This window comes from Cavia porcellus, unplaced genomic scaffold (assembly GCF_034190915.1).
Source record: "Cavia porcellus strain 051 isolate PalLab524CR breed Dunkin Hartley unplaced genomic scaffold, mCavPor4.1 scaffold_28, whole genome shotgun sequence".
Classification (NCBI taxonomy): Eukaryota; Metazoa; Chordata; class Mammalia; order Rodentia; family Caviidae; genus Cavia; species Cavia porcellus.
In genome coordinates this window covers 35,143,024-35,164,081 of record NW_026947511.1, presented here as the reverse complement: position 1 = coordinate 35,164,081, position 21,058 = coordinate 35,143,024, and the positions used below count along the sequence as shown (strand labels likewise).

The following is a 21,058-nucleotide window of genomic DNA, read 5'->3' as shown; positions in this document are numbered from 1 at the left end:
GCCGCTGAGCTAAATCCCCAGCCCCTAGTACTTAATTTATTAATCAAACTATCATAGGCAAGTGTGTGTAGGAGAGAAACAGGAGGTGCGGGGCTTGGTACCATGCACTTGCAGGCATGCATGGAGACCTCGGACCGTGCGGGACCTGTCCCCACAGGTGGGCGTGCTGATGGCACAGGTGTGTGCTCCCTCTCATAGCTTTCCTGAGTAGCACTCATGCCCCTTCTGCCCCGTGTGCCGTTCTTCACAGCTAACCGAGGCTTCTCGATTGGGATTGGGGATGTCACCCCTGGCCAGGGCCTGCTGAAGGCCAAGTACGAGCTCCTGAATGCCGGCTACAAGAAGTGCGACGAGTACATCGAGGCTCTGAACACGGGCAGGCTTCAGCAGCAGCCCGGCTGTACCGCCGAGGAGACATTGGAGGTGAGGCCAGCCCTCCCTTCCGGACCGCCACAGCCACGCCTAGCAGGAGCTTCATGGGGAGCTGTAGGATTGGGCCACAAGCCCTGGAAAAAGGTAGCAGAGGAGCAGGATACTCAGGGCAGTGGCTCTGCGTGCATTGCAGTCTCGCTGTGCAGTCATGTGTGAACAAGGCCAGGTCTGTGGTTAGGTCATCACTTCTGGCTTCTAAGTCGTCTGTTTACATGGCCACATGTGCTGCTCTTATTCTGACCTACTCCTGGCCCTTTGTGGCCCCAGTGCTTCTGCCTTCCCTGTGCTCAGCACTCTTTAATAGAAACTGCAGCACAGCTCTGAGCAAACAGTCTTTTTGGATTTGTGAAACATGGTCTCACTTCGATAGGATCTGCTAGTAGTTCAGGCTGGCCTCAACCTTGCAGTGCTCCTCCTGCTTCAGCCTCTTGAGAGCTGGGATTACAGGTGTGTGCCACTGTGCCTCATTTGGGTGGTACTTAAAGAGGCTGGAGCCAAGTGTGGTTATACAGGACTCAAAGCCCAGCACTTCTCGGGACGCTAAAGCAGGGAGATCGCAATAAGTTCATGGCCAACCTGGCGTAGCGAGACCTTGTCACAAAAAGCCAAAGAAAAAACTAGAGAGAGAAAGACGGGAACACAAGGAGAGGGAAAAGTCATGTCTGATAGTTGCATCCCCAGCCCACCACCCTTCACATTTGGAACCAGCTTAACTGAAGGCACCCCCAGTGTGGATCATAGTCACTGCCACCCCCAAGAGACTGACATGCACTTGGGCAGCAGCTGGGCAATCTGGAGTACCCGACTGGGGGTCTCTTCTGCCCTCTCCTACACCTGTGGCTCTGAGACTTACCAAAGTGAGAATGGGTGGCTGCTTAAGCAGTAGGAAGCTTCCTAATGAGCTGAGTGGCTGGAGGCATGAGAAACCAGAATCGTGGGAGATCACTGTTAGCTCAACCATGATCTCACTGAGTCTTAGTAAAAGGGCGAAGTGGGTGTGGCTTATGAGAACCTAGCTAGAAAATGTCACAAGGCCTCGGGAGGGCCAGTGGTTGGATTTGGGGACAGGATCTTGCTACACAGTTCAGGCTGGCCTGGAACTCACCACAGTCCTCCTGCCTCAGCCCCCCGAGTGCTGAGATTTCAGACATATGTCAGGAGTGGTTTTTAACAGAGCTGTGCATCCTAACTGATTCAGTGTGGTAAGCTGGGTGAGAGTGGTTATAGGTGTATACACATGTGGACCCAAGTGGTCCCCTGGGTCACCTCGGCACATGGTCAGCTGATGCAAATTCAAGTTGTGCTTGGCAAGAAAAAGAAAATGTAAAAAAGACAAGTTGCATTAGTGACTGGAGCAATCCCTCTAACCAGCAGCTCTGCACACAGTACCATGTGCAGCCTCCTCTGGGGACTGTAACTAATTTTCAGTTTTTGTGACTTTAAAACTTCTTGCTCTACAAACCAGTTCCAGAACTTTGTAGAAGACGGGGATTTGTCTAAACAAGGGGGTTTTAGTCCTTAATTTAAGGCTTGAAAACATTACAGATTGGAAATCTGACGTCTTGCTTTTGAGCCTCTGTGACCTGCAGAGCCAGTGAGCACAACCCTAAAGCATTTCTCCCTCCCCCAGGCCCTGATCCTGAAGGAGCTGTCAGTGATCCGAGACCACGCGGGCAGTGCCTGCCTCCGAGAGCTGGACAAGAGCAACAGCCCCCTCACCATGGCACTGTGCGGCTCTAAAGGTGCGAGGCCCCTGCGCGTGGGCTGTGAGAGTCGCAGCTTCACACAGGCTGGGAGCCATGGAAAGGGGCTCCTCAATTCTTTGCTTTTTAGGAAGCTTAACTGCTATGGAGGAATAACGTGGGTGGATTTATGGGTTTGAGGGATTCGTTAGCAGTCTTGATCTTAGAAGGAATCTAGGGATGTCTTAGAAATGTGTTTAGTCCTCTGGCAAATTAACTTCTTAGGTACCCAGCCCCGAGTTTCATAGTGCTGCATTCAAGTGAGAGCCTCCAGCCTCCTGCCTCTTGTGGGGTTTTGAGGGATAAAGTCCAGTCTATAACTTTGTTGCTTTTTACTCTGTTCTGCTTCTGTTCCTCGTACCTGGTATCTACCCTACACTTTCCTATTCCTCTGTCTTTTTGGCACTTAGGGTGTTTTTTGTTAGTTTTGTCTTAGTATTTTTGTTTTGTTTTGCCATGTATTCCAGGCTGGCCTTGAACTCAATAATAGTCTAGGCTCACCCTGAACTTGTGATCCTCCTGCCTCAGCCTCCCAAGTACAGGCATTACACGCATGTCACACCATGCCTGGCTCCATTCCTCCATCTTTGCATCTTGCTCTTCTGCCCACTTTGAAGTCCCCCTCCCAGCCCTCCTTTGTGTCCAAACTGTAAATCCTCAGAAGGCCAACTTGATGGCCGCTGCTTTCTTCGTGACTCAGCTGGTCATGTGTGGTGGCACACACCTAGAATCACAGATACTCAAGGCTGAGGCAGGAGGATCCCAACCCTAAGCCTGCACGACAATTTATGGATACTTGGTCTCAAGATTAAATTTTCAAAGAATTTAGAACTGTAGTGCAGTAATAGAAAAACTTGCCCATCATGTGCAATGCCCTGGTACATCTGCAGTACAGCAGATAGGGAGAGGGAGACTCACCTGGCTTCCCCTCAACCCGGTCCTGCTCCTGGGCCAACTGCCCTCACTGTCCTCCCCTTGAGTGACAGCTCCCCATCCTGTCCCTCTCTGTCCTTCACCGCACCGGGGCCAGGAGCTCGTGGAGCATGGGCCTTGCTGAGCCTCTCCCCGTGTCAGCCCTTGAGTCTGCATGCATGGAGCAGACAGCTACAATCCGGACCTCTCCCCAGGTTCCTTCATTAACATATCACAGATGATTGCCTGCGTGGGACAGCAGGCCATCAGTGGCTCCCGAGTGCCAGATGGCTTTGAAAACAGGTCCTTGCCGCATTTTGAAAAACACTCGAAGGTAAGCAGGAGTGGATCAGGGGAGTTTTAAAGTCCTATTTATCCAAACAATCCTCTGAGGATAAAGACCAGTCCAGACCCACAGCTCTGCACCGTTTCGTGTGCTTTTTCATTAGGTAGATTTCACAGTCACAGGGTCTGTCCATTAAAGTGTAGAGTACGATCACCAGTGCATTCAAAGTGTCATGTGCCCTGCACTACAGGCCACTTTTAGGACCTTTCCAGTGTCACAGAATGTAACCCTACAAACATCAGCAGCAGAGGGTTGGGTTCGAGAGGCAGACAGGTATGCCCCTGAGAGTCATTTCCCAGGGAACCGGGTGGGCTGCCCTCAGGCCCTGCACTGCCCCTGTTTTCTTTTTTTTTTTTTTTTTTTGTCTTTTTCCTTTTTATCAGTACCAGGGATCGAACTCACGACTGCCTGCTTGCAAGGCAGGTGCTTACGCCGCTGAGCTAAACCCCCAGCCCCACTGCCCCTGTTTTCACATGCCAGCCCAAGCTTAGGTTTCCTCCTCTGGGCCACTGACCTGCCCCTGGCACCAGTGCCATCCTGCTGGAACCTGGTGATCCTGCCCCCAATGAAGCCGATCTGTCCGAGTCACATCTCCTTTAGGTAGGGCCATAGTACTTACTGTCTCATGAGAACACGTTGCCTGACTATTTATAGGCTAAAGGTGGGGCATTTTCTAATTTGTATGGGTTTTTTAAATTTATTTTTGGTACCGAGAATCAAACTCAGGACCTCTTGTTTGGCAGGCAGTCGCTATGCCACTGAGCTATATTCCCAGCCCTATATGAGTTTTAAAAACGTAGACCTTGGCAAGAGATTTAGCTCAGCAGTGTAAGCACCTGCCTGGCAAGTACAAGGTCATGAGTTCGATCTCTGGTACCAAAGGGAAAAAAGAATCATGGGCCTTGAGCCTTCTTTTTTTGTTTGATTTTTCTTTTATTCCCTCCCTAGCTCCCAGCTGCCAAAGGCTTTGTGGCCAACAGTTTTTATTCTGGTTTAACACCAACCGAGTTTTTCTTCCACACCATGGCTGGACGGGAAGGCCTGGTGGACACCGCCGTGAAGACAGCGGAGACCGGGTACATGCAGGTAACAGAAGAGGCCTGGCACCAGGCAGACAGGGCGTGGAGCTTCGGCTGCTCAGTATGTACAGGCTTTGCACAGTGAGCTCCACCTTACCTTCTCTCAAGGGGAGAGTTTTAATTAGGTATTCAGCATCATTGTGTGTTCCTCGAGTGACCAAGGTCAGGCTGGAGTCACACAGCCTAAAGCTGCACTAAAGAGGGGCGTGTGCCATAGAGTGTCCAAGACGAGGCCACGGAACCTCTCCACACCTGAGTCCCAGTATGTGGAGAGGGAGTGACAGCACACATCCTCTAGTTGGCAGGAGTATTCCAGTGCCCACCTGACAACTCTTTACGTCATTCAGTATTGAGACATTCATTGGCTTCACCAACAACATTAGAGAGGAAGCTGCTTCATCTTGGTGACAGACTGGGGCAAGGGACAAAGTGGGGGATTTTTGTTTCTTGAGAATTTTGGAAGGATTTTTGGAAATAGGGTCTTGCTGTAAAGTTCACATGTGGCTGCCTTGTGCTCACTACATAATAGGCAATACTGGCCTTGAGCTCACAGCAGTGCTCCTGGCTCAGCCTCCCAAATGCCAGGGTTACAGGCATGTGCCACTTCACCCAGCCTGTACTTGAGTTTTATTCCTTGCCAGAAACATGCCCCCAGTGATCGAGGACTGAACACTATCCCTTCTGTGTTCTTCATGAGGCCACAGCAAGGCTTTCTTTTCAGTCTCCAATGATTCCATCTTCCCTCCATGATTCCCTGTGTACTTGTGTGGTGAGTTTTTTTTTTTTCTTGTGCCAGGCATGCAACCAGAGCTGCCACTGAGCTGCAGCCAGCCACCGTCTTTCATGTTTTTAACTCCTTCCAGTGCCTTGTGTCCTTCCATCCCCTCTGTGGAAGCTTGGCCCTTGTCATAAGGAGACCAGGATTGCAGAGCCAGAGACTGGCATGGCCAGCACACAGGAAGGAAGAGGGGATGGAAATGGAGTCACAGACACTGGTCCCCAGGCCTCTCTTGTGGCCCTTTGGGCACTGGCGGATGCTCATAATCAGCTTCTGGTGGAAACCCCTCCAGTTTGTTGTGCTGCTGCTTTCCGAGCCTCAGCAGCCTCTGAGATGCTCCCGAGGTGAAGGGCTTCTGGCTTTGGTTTTTGTCCTTATCTTTTCTGAAGTAGACAGCGTGACTGCAGAGCAGCGTGATAACCTAGAGCAGGTCCACCTGGCAAGGCGGGATTGTGGTTTAGTTGCCCCGAGGAGGATTTCAGGTTGCCTGAGTGGCCAGATGCTGCTGTCCACAGGCTCCTCCCGCCTGAGGACGTGGGTGTCGCCTGCTGGTGTGATCCCTGTTCTGTCTTCTTGCCCCTTCGCTGAAAGGGGCTGCTTCTGGCCCTCTGTAATTCATATCGACGTCTGCAGGAGTCCTGGCTTAAATTGTTTTGAAAACATAAAACATGGCCTTAGTTCATCTGTCAGGCAGAAGAGTTGGGGAACAGTGCAGTTCACACTGCACGAATTCCAGGTGTGGGCACTGAGCTTGGAGCGCGTTTCCAGTCTCCCTGCCCGAGCTGGGCCGGTGCTCCCCGTGGTGGTGTTCTCAGGGTCTGGAGGCATTTAAAGGGATTCTCAATAATGCATTTACGTGATCGAAGTCCGGGGGATTGAACACACAGCCTTTCACTTAGCCACAGCCTTAGACTTTAGCCCTTTTCTCAGTTTTTGTGTTTTGAGAAAGGATCCTGCTAAGTCCCTGTGTTGCCCAGGCTGGTTTGGAGCTAAAATCCTCTGCCTCAGCCTCTCAGAGCCCTTTGTATCATAACCTTGGTGGGGGTGTGGCCCAGCGGTAGAGCTTCGTCTGCACAGGTCCTCAGGTCGAACCCTAGGTGGGCAAAGAATTGAAAGTGCTTGCACCCCTGTACTCCGAGTTGTGTGTGTCACCCTCTGTGGGTGGGCTGCAGTAATGTGGCTGTGCTCTCTCTTCCTTCAGAGACGGCTTGTCAAGTCCCTCGAAGACCTCTGTTCCCAGTACGACCTTACGGTCCGCAGCTCCACCGGCGACATCATCCAGTTCATTTACGGGGGAGACGGTTTAGACCCTGCGGCCATGGAGGGGAAGGATGAGCCTCTGGAGTTCAAGAGGGTTCTGGACAACATCAGAGTAAGATGCTGCAGGCTTTTTAAAGTCGTGTGGCCATTTGGAACATGAGCTTCATTCTCTAGGCACCTCCACCTAAGCAGGAATTAATATTTTTCTCCTTGTGTTATTCTACATAATTTTCAGTATTCAAAGGAAAAAAAAATTTTTTTTTTTTTTTTTTGGTCTTTTTCATTTTTATCGGTACCGGGGATCAAACTCACGAGGTACTTATGCCGCTGAGCTAAATCCCCAGCCCCCAAAAGTATTTATTTGCAAGTCTAGTGTCGGCAAGAATCAAATGCTAGTTGTAAGGCTTTTGTTTCTGTCTGTGTCTAGTGGCACACCACAGACCAATTTGTAAGTCCTGGCACAGAGAGCAGGCTCATTTCACACCTTCACCTGGGAGTTTAAATTGGAACAACCCCCAAGGGGTGGTTTGACAGCACTGATCTGGATTAACATGCGTGAGCCTTTTGACCCAGCAGTCCCACATACGGAAGTTCCCCCCTGAATGTGCCGGAAGTGCTTTTCCGTGGTGCTGGCAGTGGAGAAGCCATCTGCAGTGACCTGGCCTCACAGTAGGAAGATATGCAGCCAGTGAAGGTGCAAGGACTTTCAGCAGCTTGAGGGGCGTGAAAGCGATTTCACTTCTGAAATGTCTGAGTTTGCTGCTGTTGTTTAACAGTGTACGTTTTTAAGTCAATCTGGGCTGGGGTAGATGTCAGAAAATAATGGAACAGCATCCTCCAAAGGAGGAAGTCTTTGCACAAGACAGAGGGAGCATCAGTTTATCTGGTTTTCACCTTCATGTGGAAAGTAGGCATAAGCCGATGTGAGGGTACATTCCTATAATCCCAGCACTAAGGAGGCTGAGGCAGGAGGATCACTGCGAGTTCAAGGCCAGCCTGAAGCACGTAGCAGGACCCTGTCTCAGAGATCGAGGCAGGCAGAGAAGGTGGGAAGTTTGTGGGGAGAAAAATGACAGGCTGCTCAAAGCCCGAGTGGGTAAGCTGGGAGATCCGTAGGACCTTCTCTCCTGTGTGCCACCCCTCCTGCCCACCCCACACCCTGAGCCGTTCCTTTCCGTCCTCAGGCCGTGTACCCGTGTCCCAGTGAGCCTGCCCTCAGCAAAAACGAGCTGGCCCTGAGCACTGAGGCCATCATGAAGAAGAACGAGTTCCTGTGCTGCCAGGACAGTTTCCTGCAGGTATGCACTGCCCTGCCGCCCACCCGTGGGCGCCAGGGGCCTGTGTGCCGAGCACCGCAGCTGCATCTGATGAGTTTTGTTGGGTTTTGGTTGTTGGGGTCTTTTGTTGTGCTGGGGGGTTTTCATGGTTGCAGTGCTGAGGATTGAGCCCAGGGCCTTGGCGCCCTGCCCTGAGGTACACCCAGCCCTGGTAGTGGCTGCTTTTTAACTAACACACAACTGTTCCCATATTAAGAGGCTCAAAATGGTCCACACAGAGCCTCACTGGTGAGCACCAAGACCACACCCCCTGTCTGTCTGTCGCAAATGAGCTGTGAGAAAACTGGCTTCTGAGCCTGTTCGGGGTCAGCGGCCCCTGCCCGCTTCCTACCCCGGGGCCATTCCTTCCTCAGCCACCCCAGGGTGTGTCTTAAATCACTCTTTCCTGACTGCTGCAGTCCACCCCTCTATCAAGCCTTCCTCATTCTTCCTGTTGCCGTGATAGCCTCTTAGGGATTTTCTCACTGGCTGTTTGGGGTTTGTCAATGTGCGAAGTCCTTCACACTCTGGGCTGCGGTTCAGATCAAAGATGAAGGGATGGAGTGGTCAGTTCATGGCTGCCTTCGTGCGGTGATTATAATTCCAGTGCAGCAGAGGAGCAGGCTGGAAAGAGCTTCTCTCTGGGTAACACAGTGAAACTCAAGGGAGAGTGTTTGTGCTAAGGGAGTCCTTGCCTCCCCCTCCATCTCCATCCGTCTCTGTGTCTCTGTCTCTTGTGTGGATTCGAACAAGGAGGAAAGAGCCTCTTCCAGGTGTGCTGGGTCACCTCCAGGCTGTGGCTGGCCTGAGTACCTTTGGTTTTTTCCCTTCAGTTTTCGTCTTTTTTTTTCCTCTCCCTCTTTTTTTTTTTTTTTTTTTTTTTTTTTTTTTTTTTTTTTGTCTTTTTCCTTTTTATCGGTACCAGGGATCGAACTCACGACTGCCTGCTTGCAAGGCAGGCACTTATGCTGCTGAGCTAAATCCCCAGCCCCTCTCCCTCTTTTTAATAAATTAAATTGCAGTTTGGTTTTTCTGCAGGCTGATGTTTAATTATTTTTCTCTTTGCCCTCGAAGAATTTTTGTGTGTGTGTTTTTTTGAGACAGGGTCTCGCTATACAGTTCAGGCTGGCCTTGAGCTCACTTTGTAGCCCATGCTGGCCTGGAACTCATAAGGATCTTCCTGCCTCAGCTTCCTGAGTGTTGGGATTACAGGCATGAGCTACCACTCCCAGCTTAAGTAAATAATTGATTGCTTTTTTTTTTTTGCTTGGTACTGGGGATTGAACTCCTGACCTCAAGCTTGCCAGGCAGGTACTTATACCACTAAGCTAAACCCCAGGCTGCCCGGAAAGACTTTAACTGAGATGGGCTATGAGAAGTACAGAGAGGTGCTGTGCTAGCATGGTGTGAGGGCCAAGCGTAGAGAGTACCTGGGGGGCTGCAGGACTTTGCTGGCCTCAGAGGCAGCACATTTTGGTTCCGGTTCTGGTTCTGGCTTGCACAGGCTGCGCTTCATGCTGCTTCCTTTCTTGCTGGTAACCCCCTGACAGGCAGTTTCTGTTTACTGAGGCTGGCTTGTCCGCACCGTGTGTCACCACGTGGCAGACCTGGGATGAAGGAGACTCACCGCCTGTCCCTGCCCTCCAGTCCCTGTCTCTGGTGGGCTCAGGTGGGTGTCAGATCCAGTGGCCAGGGCAGCCCTGTCTCAGTTGTCAAATGTTCTCCAGCCCCCCCTAAACCAGAGCTGAGGGCCAGAGGCAGCCCGAGTGGCCCAGGGCCTGGCCCGGGCTGCCACTGTTCCGAGCACGCATGGCCTGAGTGTGAGAGTCACAGCTGAGTAATTCATCGGGCTCCGGTCTGGGCTCCTTATAGGATGGTGAGTTGTTGACTTAACCCAATTATTAGTACCATCCTTCAGCTTTTCTTCCCACCAGATCGGCTTTTGTCTTTTTTAACCAAACTTCCAGGATCTCTGTCCTAACCTCTGTGTAAGAAAAGTCATTTTTCCCTTGTCCATGTGGTAATGCCAGAAGTAATCCCCAGTGCCCGCCAGACCATAGTTTGGTGTCTGCCTTTTCGTGGCTGGGGTCAGAGCTCCTCCCAAATGACTGCCTCTGAGCTGCGAGCTTACCTGTTTCCCCGTGCTAACAGGTGAGGCAGCTTTCAACACCTGGACATCAGATGGCAGCCGTCGGGGCATAGGGCCCAGCCATGGCCAGACAGGTGGCAGGGGCAGCGGCAGTAGTGGGGAAGAGGCCCTTCCTTCCACTGAGCAGTAGAGCAGGGACAGTGAGAACCGTCCAGGGACGTCCTCCCCCACCTCTATAATAACCAGTACTATCGGCAAATGGAGCCTCGGATTCCTGATTAATGGGTCTGGAGAATTTCCTTCGAAAGCAGTCTCTTGAGAATGTAAAGTTCTTGCAAATTCATGAAAGTTCTTTCTTAGATGAAAGCCCTTCCACATGTCCCTACACTTCCCTAGTGGGAAGAAAGAGTTGGCCAGCACAGGCGGTCAAGAGAAAGCCCTTGGCCACTTGGGCTCCTGGAGACAGAGATGACATCACAGAAATCCCTACCCTGGCAGCAGACTTTGGGAAATGCATTGGTCTCCTTCAGTGAGGGGTCACCTGCACTGTGTTTCTCATGAGGAGGCCTCACAAGCCAGGCGGCACCGGGCTAGCACAGCCTATGAACTAAGGATCCAGTGTTTAAACAGAAGAACATAGCCAGCCAGCCCTGATGATCCACACTCAGAGCCCCAGGAATTCATGCAGGAAGATCACTCAAGCCCAGGAATTCAAGTCTAGTCTGGGCAACATAAACCAGAACTTAAAAAGAAAAAAAAAAAAATAAGGTTCTAGTGTATGCTCTCAGAAAAGAGAATAACTAGAAATTTCAGGATAGCCTGTAGGGAAATACAGAGGTTTGTTTTTGCAAGGTTAAAATAGATGGAGGCTACAGAGCCACATGTCTGCTGGGAGAATGGTGTCCAGGAGCCATGGCGGAGTTTGGGCTGTGTATGGCAAGGGACCATGGAGCTGGGGACAGGTGGGATCATGAGACAGAGGCCGGGGCCAGCAGGACATGGTCTCTGAAACAGTTTGTTTTCTTGAAATGCGTGTGATGTCTCCAGACCTATGCTTCCTCGATGTGTTTACCTCAGGCATCATAGCTGCAGTGCACTGGTATTTGGTGCATATATATATATTTATGATTGTTAACTGTTTCTCTTGGATTATTCTCTTTACAAGGATGTAGTGATCTTCTTTGTCTCTCTTAATCAGTCTTGGCTTGAAATTCACTTTGCCTGCAAATAGAATAGCTCCCCCTGCTTTTTTCTGGGTTCCTGTCTATCACCTGGAATACTGTTTTCCATTCTCTTTCAGTCTGTGAATTTCTTTTTTAATTAAGTGTAATTCTTGTGTGCAGCATATTGTTGGATCTTGCTCCTTGATCCAGTCTGCCAGTGTGTTCCTTTTGATTGGTGACTTGAGACCATTAACATTGATGGTTGTAACTGATATGTATTGACTTGTGCTTGTAGTGTTATTTTTCTGTTGTGGGCTCCTCCTCCCCCCATTTAATTGTTTGCCTTACCTGGTAGATTCCTCCTTTTGGGGTTCATGGAGCTGTAGTCTTTGTTATCTCTTTCTAGATGTCCCTCCGAACATGCCAGAGTGCTGGTCTGGTGGTCATGAATTTCCTCAAATGTTCTTTATTGAAGAAGTATCTTATTTCTCCATCAATTTTGAAAGATAGGTTTGCAGGGCACATCAGTTTGGGTTGGAAGTTGTTTTCCTTTAGGGCTTGAAAAACCTCACTCAGAGCTCTCCCTGACTTGGCAGGTTTGTGCTGAGAAGTCAGCTGTGATTCTGATGGGCTTTCCTTTTCCTTTATAGGATTTGTTTCTTTTCCCTAACAACTTTTTTTTTTTTTTTTAATCGGTACCGGGGATCGAACTCACGACCGCCTGCTTGCAAGGCAGGTGCTTATGCCGCTGAGCTAAATCCCCAGCCCCGCCTAACAACTTTTAATACTTTATTCTGGTGTGGAATTTCTGGAATTGTGACTATGATATGCCTGGCTACAGATTTTTTGATCATGGCTAATTTGAGTTCTGTATGCTTTGCTTATCGTTCTTTTTCCCTGCCAGGGAAGTTTCACTGTAGCGTCAGGAGAAACTCTAGACGCAAAAAGTGCAAATAATCCAGCTGGGCCTGCCATGTGCAGAACAAGGAGGGCAGGGAACCAGTGCCCCATTCCCTGTGGGGAGGTGGGCTGCGAGCAGCAAGGCCTGAGAGTGGTTAGAGTAGAGGCCAAGGACACCTGGCTGGGGAGTCTGTGTCCAGGCACGTGTGGGATGGTGACCCTTGGAAAGCCTGTAGTAGAACAAGTGTCCACACAGTATTTTGTTAAACCTTAGAAAATGAATCACATCATCCAGGTTACTGAGAAATAACTGACATTTGCTCTGTCATCCTTCAGGAAATAAAAAAGTTCATTAAGGGGGTTTCTGAGAAGATCAAGAAAACCAGAGACAAATACGGCATCAATGATAACGGCACGACAGAGGTAGCGGCCTTCCTAGACGTGGGAGGACTCGGGTGCTGGTGGTGCCTCTGGCCCTAACTGTGCATCTGGCTTCTGTGCTTCCAGCCCCGAGTGCTGTACCAGCTGGACCGGATCACACCCACCCAGCTAGAGAAGTTCCTGGAGACCTGCAGGGACAAGTACATGAGGTAGGGGTCCCTCCTGCATGTCCCATGGGCACAGAACCACCCCAGGGTGTGCCTTGCCACTTCTCCTGTAAGAGTTCTGGGGGTCATGAGGCCGAATGCACCACAATGGGGAAATAATTGTAGAGAAGCGTCCCGTGCGTCTTCTGGCATGACTGCTGGCCTGTCACTCACATGTGCTGCCAGCCTCCCTGTGACATCACACTAGTGTATGCCAGGCGTCTCCTCTGGCACGGGCACAGCCTGGCCTATTGCCCCTTCTTTCCTGGCCCCAGTAGCAGCCCTGTATCTTCAGTAACCCAGAGCCTGTCACCAGCACCTTTGCCCGGCTTCTCTCCGTCACATCACCTGCTCTTCCCACCTTTCCTTCCAGGGCGCAGATGGAGCCGGGTTCTGCTGTGGGTGCCCTGTGCGCACAGAGCATTGGCGAGCCGGGCACCCAGATGACCCTGAAGACCTTCCACTTCGCGGGCGTGGCCTCCATGAACATCACCCTGGGTGTGCCCCGCATCAAGGAGATCATCAACGCCTCCAAGGCCATCAGGTGGCCGGCTCCCTGCTGGGCTGTGTGGGAAGCAGTGACCCTCAGGTCCCATCCATACCTGTGGTGCTATGAGGGGCAGGCGGTGTCTCACACTCGGGGCCACAGTTGCAGTACTGGCCATGTTTATTTTAAAATGCCATTTAAAGAAGATGAGGCAGCTGGGCCTAATGCCATACACCTATAGTCCTGCTGGCCTGAGGCTGAGGCAAGAGGGTATATCTGAGTTCAGGGCCAGACTGGGATACCTAGGCCCTATCTCCAAAAAGAAAGAGGAGGGTGACAAAGTCAGATTAGGACAAAATGGAAGCAGTAGAGTTTTATGGCTACAAATCATGTGAAAGAACGTGTTACAAATGGCTAGAAAAATCAGAGTGCTGTCCGGAGAGTTCATCTCTTTGATGTCATTGTTCCTGACCTCACCAAGCCTGACTGCGTGTCATTCTGTGACCTCCCGGCTGATTTCATGGTAGGATTTGTGGGTGATCTGCCTGCAGTGACAAAAGGATGCTTTCTGCTGTGATGCGCATCTAACAAACGGTAACCAGTATATTAAAGGAAAAGTAGCTATGCCTGGTTCTAGATCAGCAGCAGTGGCATCCAGCATGGCAGGAGGTCTGGCTGGTCACATCAGCCCCAGAAGCACGTGTCCAGAGTAGAGAGGACCAGCTGACCACCAGGGTCAGGGGTAGGAGGTGTACAGGACAGAGATGGAGGAAGTTGACCCACTTGACGGGGAACAGAACAGAAAGAACTGCTTCTCAGGAGCAGAGAGGAGAGCTGGGGAGGCCTTGTCAGGGAGGATTTTCTGCAGCTGCTCCCAAGATAGTGCAGCTGAATGAGAGCAAAGGAACCTTTGCCGCAAGGCTGCCGCCTAACTGCAAGTAATCACATGCTGATCACAGTTGGCACTTAGGGTTAGCAGAGCAGTGCTGGGCAGGTGGCCCCTCCTTGTGCCCTAAGCCTGTCTCCTCCTCGCAGCACTCCAATTATCACGGCCCAGCTGGACAAGGATGACGACGCCGATTATGCTCGCCTGGTGAAAGGCAGGATTGAGAAAACCCTCCTCGGGGAGGTAAGAAATCCTTTTGGGGAGGGTGACGGCGATGAGCAAGCCAGGGCCAGCACCAGAGCAAGGGATCAGGGCTGGCTGACATTCCACTCCGGGACCGCAGATCTCAGAGTACATTGAAGAAGTGTTCCTCCCCGACGACTGCTTCATCCTGGTCAAGCTGTCCCTAGAGCGTATCCGGCTTCTGCGCCTGGAAGTGAGTCGCCTACACTTGTTAAACCTAGAACAGGCACTGACAGTCTGGGGTGGGGACAGAGCTTCACGTTGGTTTTAAAACCTATAGACCACAGTGCCCAGTCACCACAGTGCCCGGTCACCATGACATAGTGTTGTGATCACAGGTCTCAGAGATAGCAGCCAAGTGACTGTCAGCCTTTCTCAGGCACATGGGAGCTAAGGGACCCCGATTCTAGGTCCTCAGCCTCCTTGGCACTGCCTGCAGGGCTGTGTATTGCCCTATAATGAGCAGGAATTTTCACTGGAGCAGAGGCTTATTCTTGGGGTGAAAGCAGTGTATGTTGATGACTACTGGAGATCCCCACACTGTCCACACAGAATACCGTGGACAGGCGTGGTATTAAAATTGCACATTGTGGGTGATGTGGGGTAAAATGATGAAAAGGCTTGTTAGAGGGCCGATAACCAAGAGAACGGGTGGAGCCACATGTCAGGGGCGCCCCACAACTAGTGGGTAACACAGCTGCTCGCAGGTGAACGCCGAGTCGGTGCGCTACTCCATCTGCACCTCCAAGCTGCGCGTGAAGCCCGGCGATGTGGCCGTGCATGGCGAGGCTGTGGTGTGCGTCACCCCCCGTGAGAGCAGCAAGAGCTCCATGTACTACGTGCTGCAGTTCCTGAAAGAGGAGCTCCCCAAGGTGAGTGGGGAGGGCAGACACGGTCACCAGGAGGGGACCACACACCTCCCTGGGATCAGTCAGGGTCTCCTTTGCTCCTCTTTTTCTGTCTCGTGTGTGTGTGTGTGTGTGTGTGTGTGTGTGTGTGTGTGTGTGTGCGCGCGTGTGTGTGTGTGTTGAGACATGGTCTCGCTACGTGGTCCAGGTAGGCCTTCACCTCACAGTGGTCTTCCTGCCTCAGCCTCCTGAGTGCTGGGATTATAGGCGTGCTCCACCGTGCCTGGCAGGTTTTTCCTTCGTGACACTGCCATGCCATTGGCATCCTTTCTGTCCACTTATGAAACTGTATGCTTCCCTCCCTGCTGCCCAGCAGCACATAGGCCCCCTGCAGTCCAGCATGGCACTGGTAAACCCTGCTGGGAGTGGGGCTAGTGGAGGTCTCTAACCAGCACCCCAGGTATTCAGTCCTACAGCACAGTGGTTCTGAGCTCTTAGGTTGTGAGTCTTGGGTGTCTTTGTCTCGGGTGCAGGTGGTGGTGCAGGGCATCCCTGAGGTGTCCAGAGCCGTCATCCACATCGATGAGCAGAGTGGGAAGGAGAAGTACAAACTGCTGGTGGAGGGCGACAACCTGCGGGCGGTCATGGCCACCCATGGCGTGAAAGGCACCCGGACAAGCTCCAACAATACCTATGAGGTATCGCACAGCCGTTCTGCCATCTGCAGGCTGGCTCCTCTGCTCACTGCCACAGCCCAGGCCTCCCTACAATCTCAGGAAACAGCCAAGTTCGCTTGGAACTTACTGGGCTGAGGAGGCAGCAGGCGGAAGTCACCCCCACATCCAGGATGGCTACCGCACTCACCCCGGTCTTCTGCAGGTGGAGAAAACTCTGGGCATCGAGGCAGCCCGGACGACCATCATCAATGAGATCCAGTACACGATGGTCAACCACGGCATGAGCATCGACCGCAGGCACGTGATGCTGTTGTCCGACCTCATGACCTACAAGGTGCGTGGGGTGCATCGCCCAGCTGCCTGGGCCTCCCCAGAACTCCTTTCAGCAGAACACTGTTTCAGGGCAAGAGGGAAATAAGATGTCGCCGTTAACCACAAGCGAGGTCTGTCAGGGCAGGTGCTCAGGTAACATCCCAGCCTGAGAACTGTGGGCAGAGAGTTGAGCTGGATATGGGGTTTTGTGTGGGATCCCAAGTTTCTTTTTTTTTTTTTTTTTTTTTTGTCTTTTTCATTTTTATCGGTACCGGGGATCAAACTCACTACCGCCTGCTTGCAAGGCAGGTACTTATGCCGCTGAGCTAAATCCCCAGCCCCTGGGACCCCAAGTTTCACCCGGTAGCAAAGCCAGCTGTAATCCCAGCACTCTGAGGCTGATGCAGGAGGATTTGTCAGAAGTTTAAGGCCAGTCTAACTCCATAGTGAGGCTTTGTGTCCAAAAAAAAACCCCTCTGAATGGAAGTCACTAAAGTGAATTAACTTCCTGCTTGAAGTTTTTCAGTTTTGTGTTTAAGCTGGGCATAGTGGCATACCCCTGTAATCCTAGCCCTGTAGAAGGCTGAGTGGGAGGATCCCAAGTTCAAACCCAGCCTGGGCAATTTAGCAACTGATTGAGACTTTGTGGCAAAATTTAAAAGGGAAGGGAATTTTGCTCCTTGCAAAGGCTCTGGGTTCAGTTCCCAGCACTGCCAAACAGACAAAAATTCTCTGTTTGATTCTTTGAGCTATCATAGAAATAAGTACTCTTGTTTTTAACAAGTGAGATTCTCTGTGCTTTGCTACACAGCATTTGGAAGGTGCGTAACTGGTGCCCCTAACTGTGTCCCCTGGTGCAGGGTGAAGTCCTGGGCATCACCAGGTTCGGCCTGGCCAAGATGAAGGAGAGCGTGCTGATGTTGGCCTCCTTCGAGAAGACAGCTGACCACCTCTTTGACGCAGCCTACTTCGGGCAGAAGGACTCCGTGTGTGGTAGGTTTTCTAGGTTTTCTCTGGGAGCCTCGCCAGAGGTGTCTGTTGTTCACAGCTGAGGCCGAGGCTGGGACTTCTTAGAGGCTGAGCAGATGAAGCAGCAGACTCTTTCTTTTTAAGAATAGGCCAGGACATAGCTCAGCTGCACAAGCTCCTGCCTAGTAAGCACAAGATCTTGGTTTTGATTCCAGTACCAAAAAGAATAAAACCACAGCCGGGTGTAGTGTTGCACACCTTGATCCCAGCACTCAGGAGGCTGAGACAAAAGGTTCACTTTGAGTTCCCAGCCAGCCTGGGCTACAAAGTGAGTTCAAGGTTGGCCCGAACTATATAGCAGTATCCTGTCCCAAAAAACCAAACAAAACAAAAAATCTTTGCTACTTGGAAGCTAGTGTGGCCCAGCCTGGACAACTTAGCCAAACCCTGTCTCAGAATTTAAAAAGGGCTGAGAATGGAGCTGAGCAGTTGAATGGCCCTGACCTTGCTACCAAGCACCCCCAAAAAGAAGTCACAGGTCATAGAACTGAAACCTAGCAGTCCAGCCTCCTAAACCTGCAGAAGCAGCTATGTCCCCTCCTCCTGCTGTGTGACAGGCTGCTCTGCCGGTCCGGACACATGGAAATCTTTTTCCCCCTCAAGGTTGGCGTTGGCCCTATTGACCCTGCACCCTCTGTGTGACCCAAAGGTGGCACGGCCACCCATACAGTGGCAGGGTGTCTCACTGTCCCGTCTTTCAGAAGAAGGAGCAGCATGTCCTCTGTGATGCTCAGCCCTGCACTGGGCACCATATATGCAGGATCCCCTCATCAGAGCCACCACAGGGAGGTGACATCCAGCCCCTCTCAGCAAGGAAATCCCTGCCACCAGAGAGGAGTGCAGGAGGTGCTGTCGTCACCGGGTGGGGACTAAGCTCTGGGCTCTGTTCCCAACTTTCTGTCTCCAGCAAGACCCTGCAGGATGGCAGCTGGTGAAGAATAGTAGGGCTCAGAAGTTTATCCCCAGCAGGGATCCCAGGCCAGAGCTCTGCTTCCCAGCAGCCATTTTCTGTTGCATCACCTCTGCTTGTTTGGATTTGCGAAGTAGGGACCAGTCAGGTAGGACCTCGAGGAGGACTGATTTGAATGCCAGCGGCAGCGATTCCCCCAATGCAAATCCTTTCCTTTCATGAGGCGCATGGGCAGAGCTGTGTACGTGGTGCTTCCCTAGAGTGTGCAGGCCCTGGATTTGACCCCCAGCAGTTTAGAATAGTGAAAAGTAAACACAGACTAGGAGTGGAGGGAGGGGGTACCTTTTCTTTTTCTTTTGAGACAAGGTCTTGCTAAATGCCCCAGGCTGTCCTTGAACTCGGGATCATCCTGACCAGGCCTCCCCACACAGCTGGGTTTGCAGATGTGCAGCTCCATGCCCACTCTGCATGACAACTCCTGAAAAAGGGAGGTGGGGACTGGGAGCACAGCTCAGTGCTGCGTATCACCTGTCGTCCTCAGGGCCCAGAGTTCAGTTCCCAGCACCACTATGTAAAAGGTGAAAAGAAAAATCAGACACTGGAGTTGGACCCAAAGGAGGTGCAGGGACGGTGGGAGGGCCAAGACCCCAACAAAAGGAAGAGCAAGTTGGTGTGTTGGCACACGCCTGTAGGTCCAGCAGGAGGACCACAAAGTCAAGTCCTGCCTGGGCAGTGACTGAGCAAAACCCTGTCACAAAACAAAAAGGGGCGGGGGTGTAGCTCAGCACACAGGCCCTGGACTCAGTTCCTAGTACCAGAGAAATAAAAGCTAGGCATGGCAGCGCGTTAATCCCAGCACTCAGGAGGCTGAGGCAGGAGGATTACCTTGAGTTTGAGGCCAGCCTGGGCTGCATTGTGAACTCAAGTCTGCCTAAACTACAGAGTGAGACCCTATAAGGGGGAAGAAAAAAAGAACAACCCTGCCTGAAAATAGGCTGTGGGGCCAGGGATTTAGCTCAGCAGCATAAGTACCTGCCCGGCAAGCACAAGGTCATGAGTTGGATCCCTGGTACGACCCAAAGAAAAAAAGAAAGAAAAGAAATAGGGCTAGGGATTTAGCTCAGTGGCTAAGTGCCTGTCTGGCAAGCACAAGGTCATGAGTTCAATCCTTAGTACCAAAAAAAAAATCCGAAAATAGGCTGTGACCTGATACCCGCTCCTGATAGCAGGAAGCTAGGCCTGTGCTGCAGCCCTGCGGTCCCCCCGCCTGCTGCTCCCCCTGCTACCAGTCAGTCCCTTCCGGCGCCGCATGGCCACCCACCACCCATCTTCTCCTTTTCTTAGTCCTCAGCACACCGTGAGCCACTGCTAGCTAGCGTTCACCTCGTGGTGGCTCTCTGCGTGGCACTTTGGCTCTCGGGCCTCGGGAGCACAGAATATAGCAGGCCCTCCCTCTCCTGCCTGATTCAGAGAGCAGGCGCCTCTTAAAGCTGAGTAGAGCCCTGAGAGGCTGCCTGCTGCAGTTCCCAAGGCCAGCCGGCCCCAGCAGAGTGCTGGACTGCATGCGAACAGGCGCCGTCCTCCCCACCTGTCCAGCCACATACAGCCCAGTTCTAGGAGGGAAGGCAAGCGCTGCGCCCAGATCAGCCAGTTCTGTGCGGCAGAACCCTCAAGCGTGACACTCTCTCACCCCATCCTTGTCGTTGCAGGGGTATCCGAGTGCATCATCATGGGGATCCCCATGAACATCGGAACTGGGCTCTTCAAGCTGCTGCACAAGGCCAACAGGGACCCCAACCCTCCACGGAGACCTCTGGTCTTCGACACAAATGAGTTCCACATCCCCCTGGTCACATAGTCCCACTCCACTCCTGTGATGTAGGCAGCTGGCGCCAAAACCCCGAGGCCCAGCCTGCGCGGGTGACCCCAGGCGGCCCCTGACATCCCTGGGAGCGGCTTCTCCTTGGGCTGGGACATGTGTCCTCGCTGCCTGTGCCATGTGACTTGGGAGCCTGGGCGTCTGGCTGTTCATCACCTGTCTGTGGGGCTCAGCACCTTCTGGGACTTGGGATGAGGTCCCCGTGGCCTCACCACCCCCCTCTGTCAGTCACAGCCACCCTGCCGTACGCGAGGCCTGAGCCCTTTGGGGGCCGGGACCCTATCCAAGTTCCCCAACCCTCGCTCCTTGTGTAAATATCATCAGTTATTTATTTGTTCCACTTGAGGATTTGGAGGTTTTGTTGTTTTGTTTCACTTTGGAATCCAAGAAGCCAGAGAAGCCAAGAAAGCCAATGTGGAGGTGGCTGAGAAACTGCCGTGTGGAATCTGTCACTGAGCTGCAATGCTCGGGTGTGAGGCCCAGCTGCCCCATGGCCTCATCTCCCTGTCACCCCACAGGAGCTGTCTGACAAAGGCCAAGCCCATCCTCCTGGCCTGGAGCAGCCTGCTGCGGTGGAGACACAGTGGAGGGAATCTGGCATGGACCTGGTCCAGACCCAGCACCAGCCTTCACACCCTGCTGAGGGGTCTGCTTATCTGCTACCAGAGTTCACAGGGCTGGCGGCCTGCAGGGTCCCCCAGAGGAGGGGGGGGACACAGCTGGTCCAGTGAGGCAGGAGGGCTTGGCAGGCAGCAGCTGGGTGGGGGGACCCACTGGCCTTCACAGGCTCCCGAAAGAGCCAAGCTCAGGCTGGGAGGAAGAAGAGCCAGGTATCCTGGAAAGCCAGCAACTAATCCTCACCGCAGTTCTATCTGCGGCTCAGCACCAGAAGGGGTGAAGGCGGCCGCTTTGGCCAGGGAGAATGTGTTCTCTATGCCGAATTTGTTGATGGGCTTGGCAGGGCCAGGGAGAAGAGTGGCAGTGACTTCAGCTCTCTGCCCTGTGAGGAGCATCCTGTGGGGCCGCCCAGCCCTGCCTACCTGCTCAAATAGGTGCCCTGATTCTGGCTCTTCTTTTGCCCTGGGGTGAGATAACCGGGACTCCTGGCTTGGCCCTGCCCAGAGCTCTTTGCATATCAGGAGTCTACTTTGCGATGACACAGCTGGTCTGTTGTGGTCTTGAC

General features: G+C 52.3%; 1 protein-coding gene across 1 annotated transcript in view; it reads left to right on the top strand.

Moving 5' to 3' along the window:
* Polr3a (RNA polymerase III subunit A) overlaps positions 1-20,220 on the top strand; it is a 38,573-nt gene extending 18,353 nt beyond the window's left edge. The window contains exons 16-31 of the mRNA XM_003473812.5: positions 251-423; positions 2,063-2,174; positions 3,302-3,420; positions 4,381-4,518; positions 6,491-6,661; positions 7,734-7,847; positions 12,354-12,440; positions 12,525-12,607; positions 12,978-13,148; positions 14,127-14,220; positions 14,321-14,413; positions 14,928-15,092; positions 15,602-15,766; positions 15,948-16,079; positions 16,918-17,050; positions 19,706-20,220. Of these exons, the coding sequence (XP_003473860.1) occupies positions 251-423; positions 2,063-2,174; positions 3,302-3,420; positions 4,381-4,518; positions 6,491-6,661; positions 7,734-7,847; positions 12,354-12,440; positions 12,525-12,607; positions 12,978-13,148; positions 14,127-14,220; positions 14,321-14,413; positions 14,928-15,092; positions 15,602-15,766; positions 15,948-16,079; positions 16,918-17,050; positions 19,706-19,854 (2,099 nt within the window). The 3' untranslated portion in view covers positions 19,855-20,220. The remainder of the gene's footprint in view (positions 1-250; positions 424-2,062; positions 2,175-3,301; positions 3,421-4,380; positions 4,519-6,490; positions 6,662-7,733; positions 7,848-12,353; positions 12,441-12,524; positions 12,608-12,977; positions 13,149-14,126; positions 14,221-14,320; positions 14,414-14,927; positions 15,093-15,601; positions 15,767-15,947; positions 16,080-16,917; positions 17,051-19,705) is intronic.
* Positions 20,221-21,058: the final 838 nt, after the last annotated feature.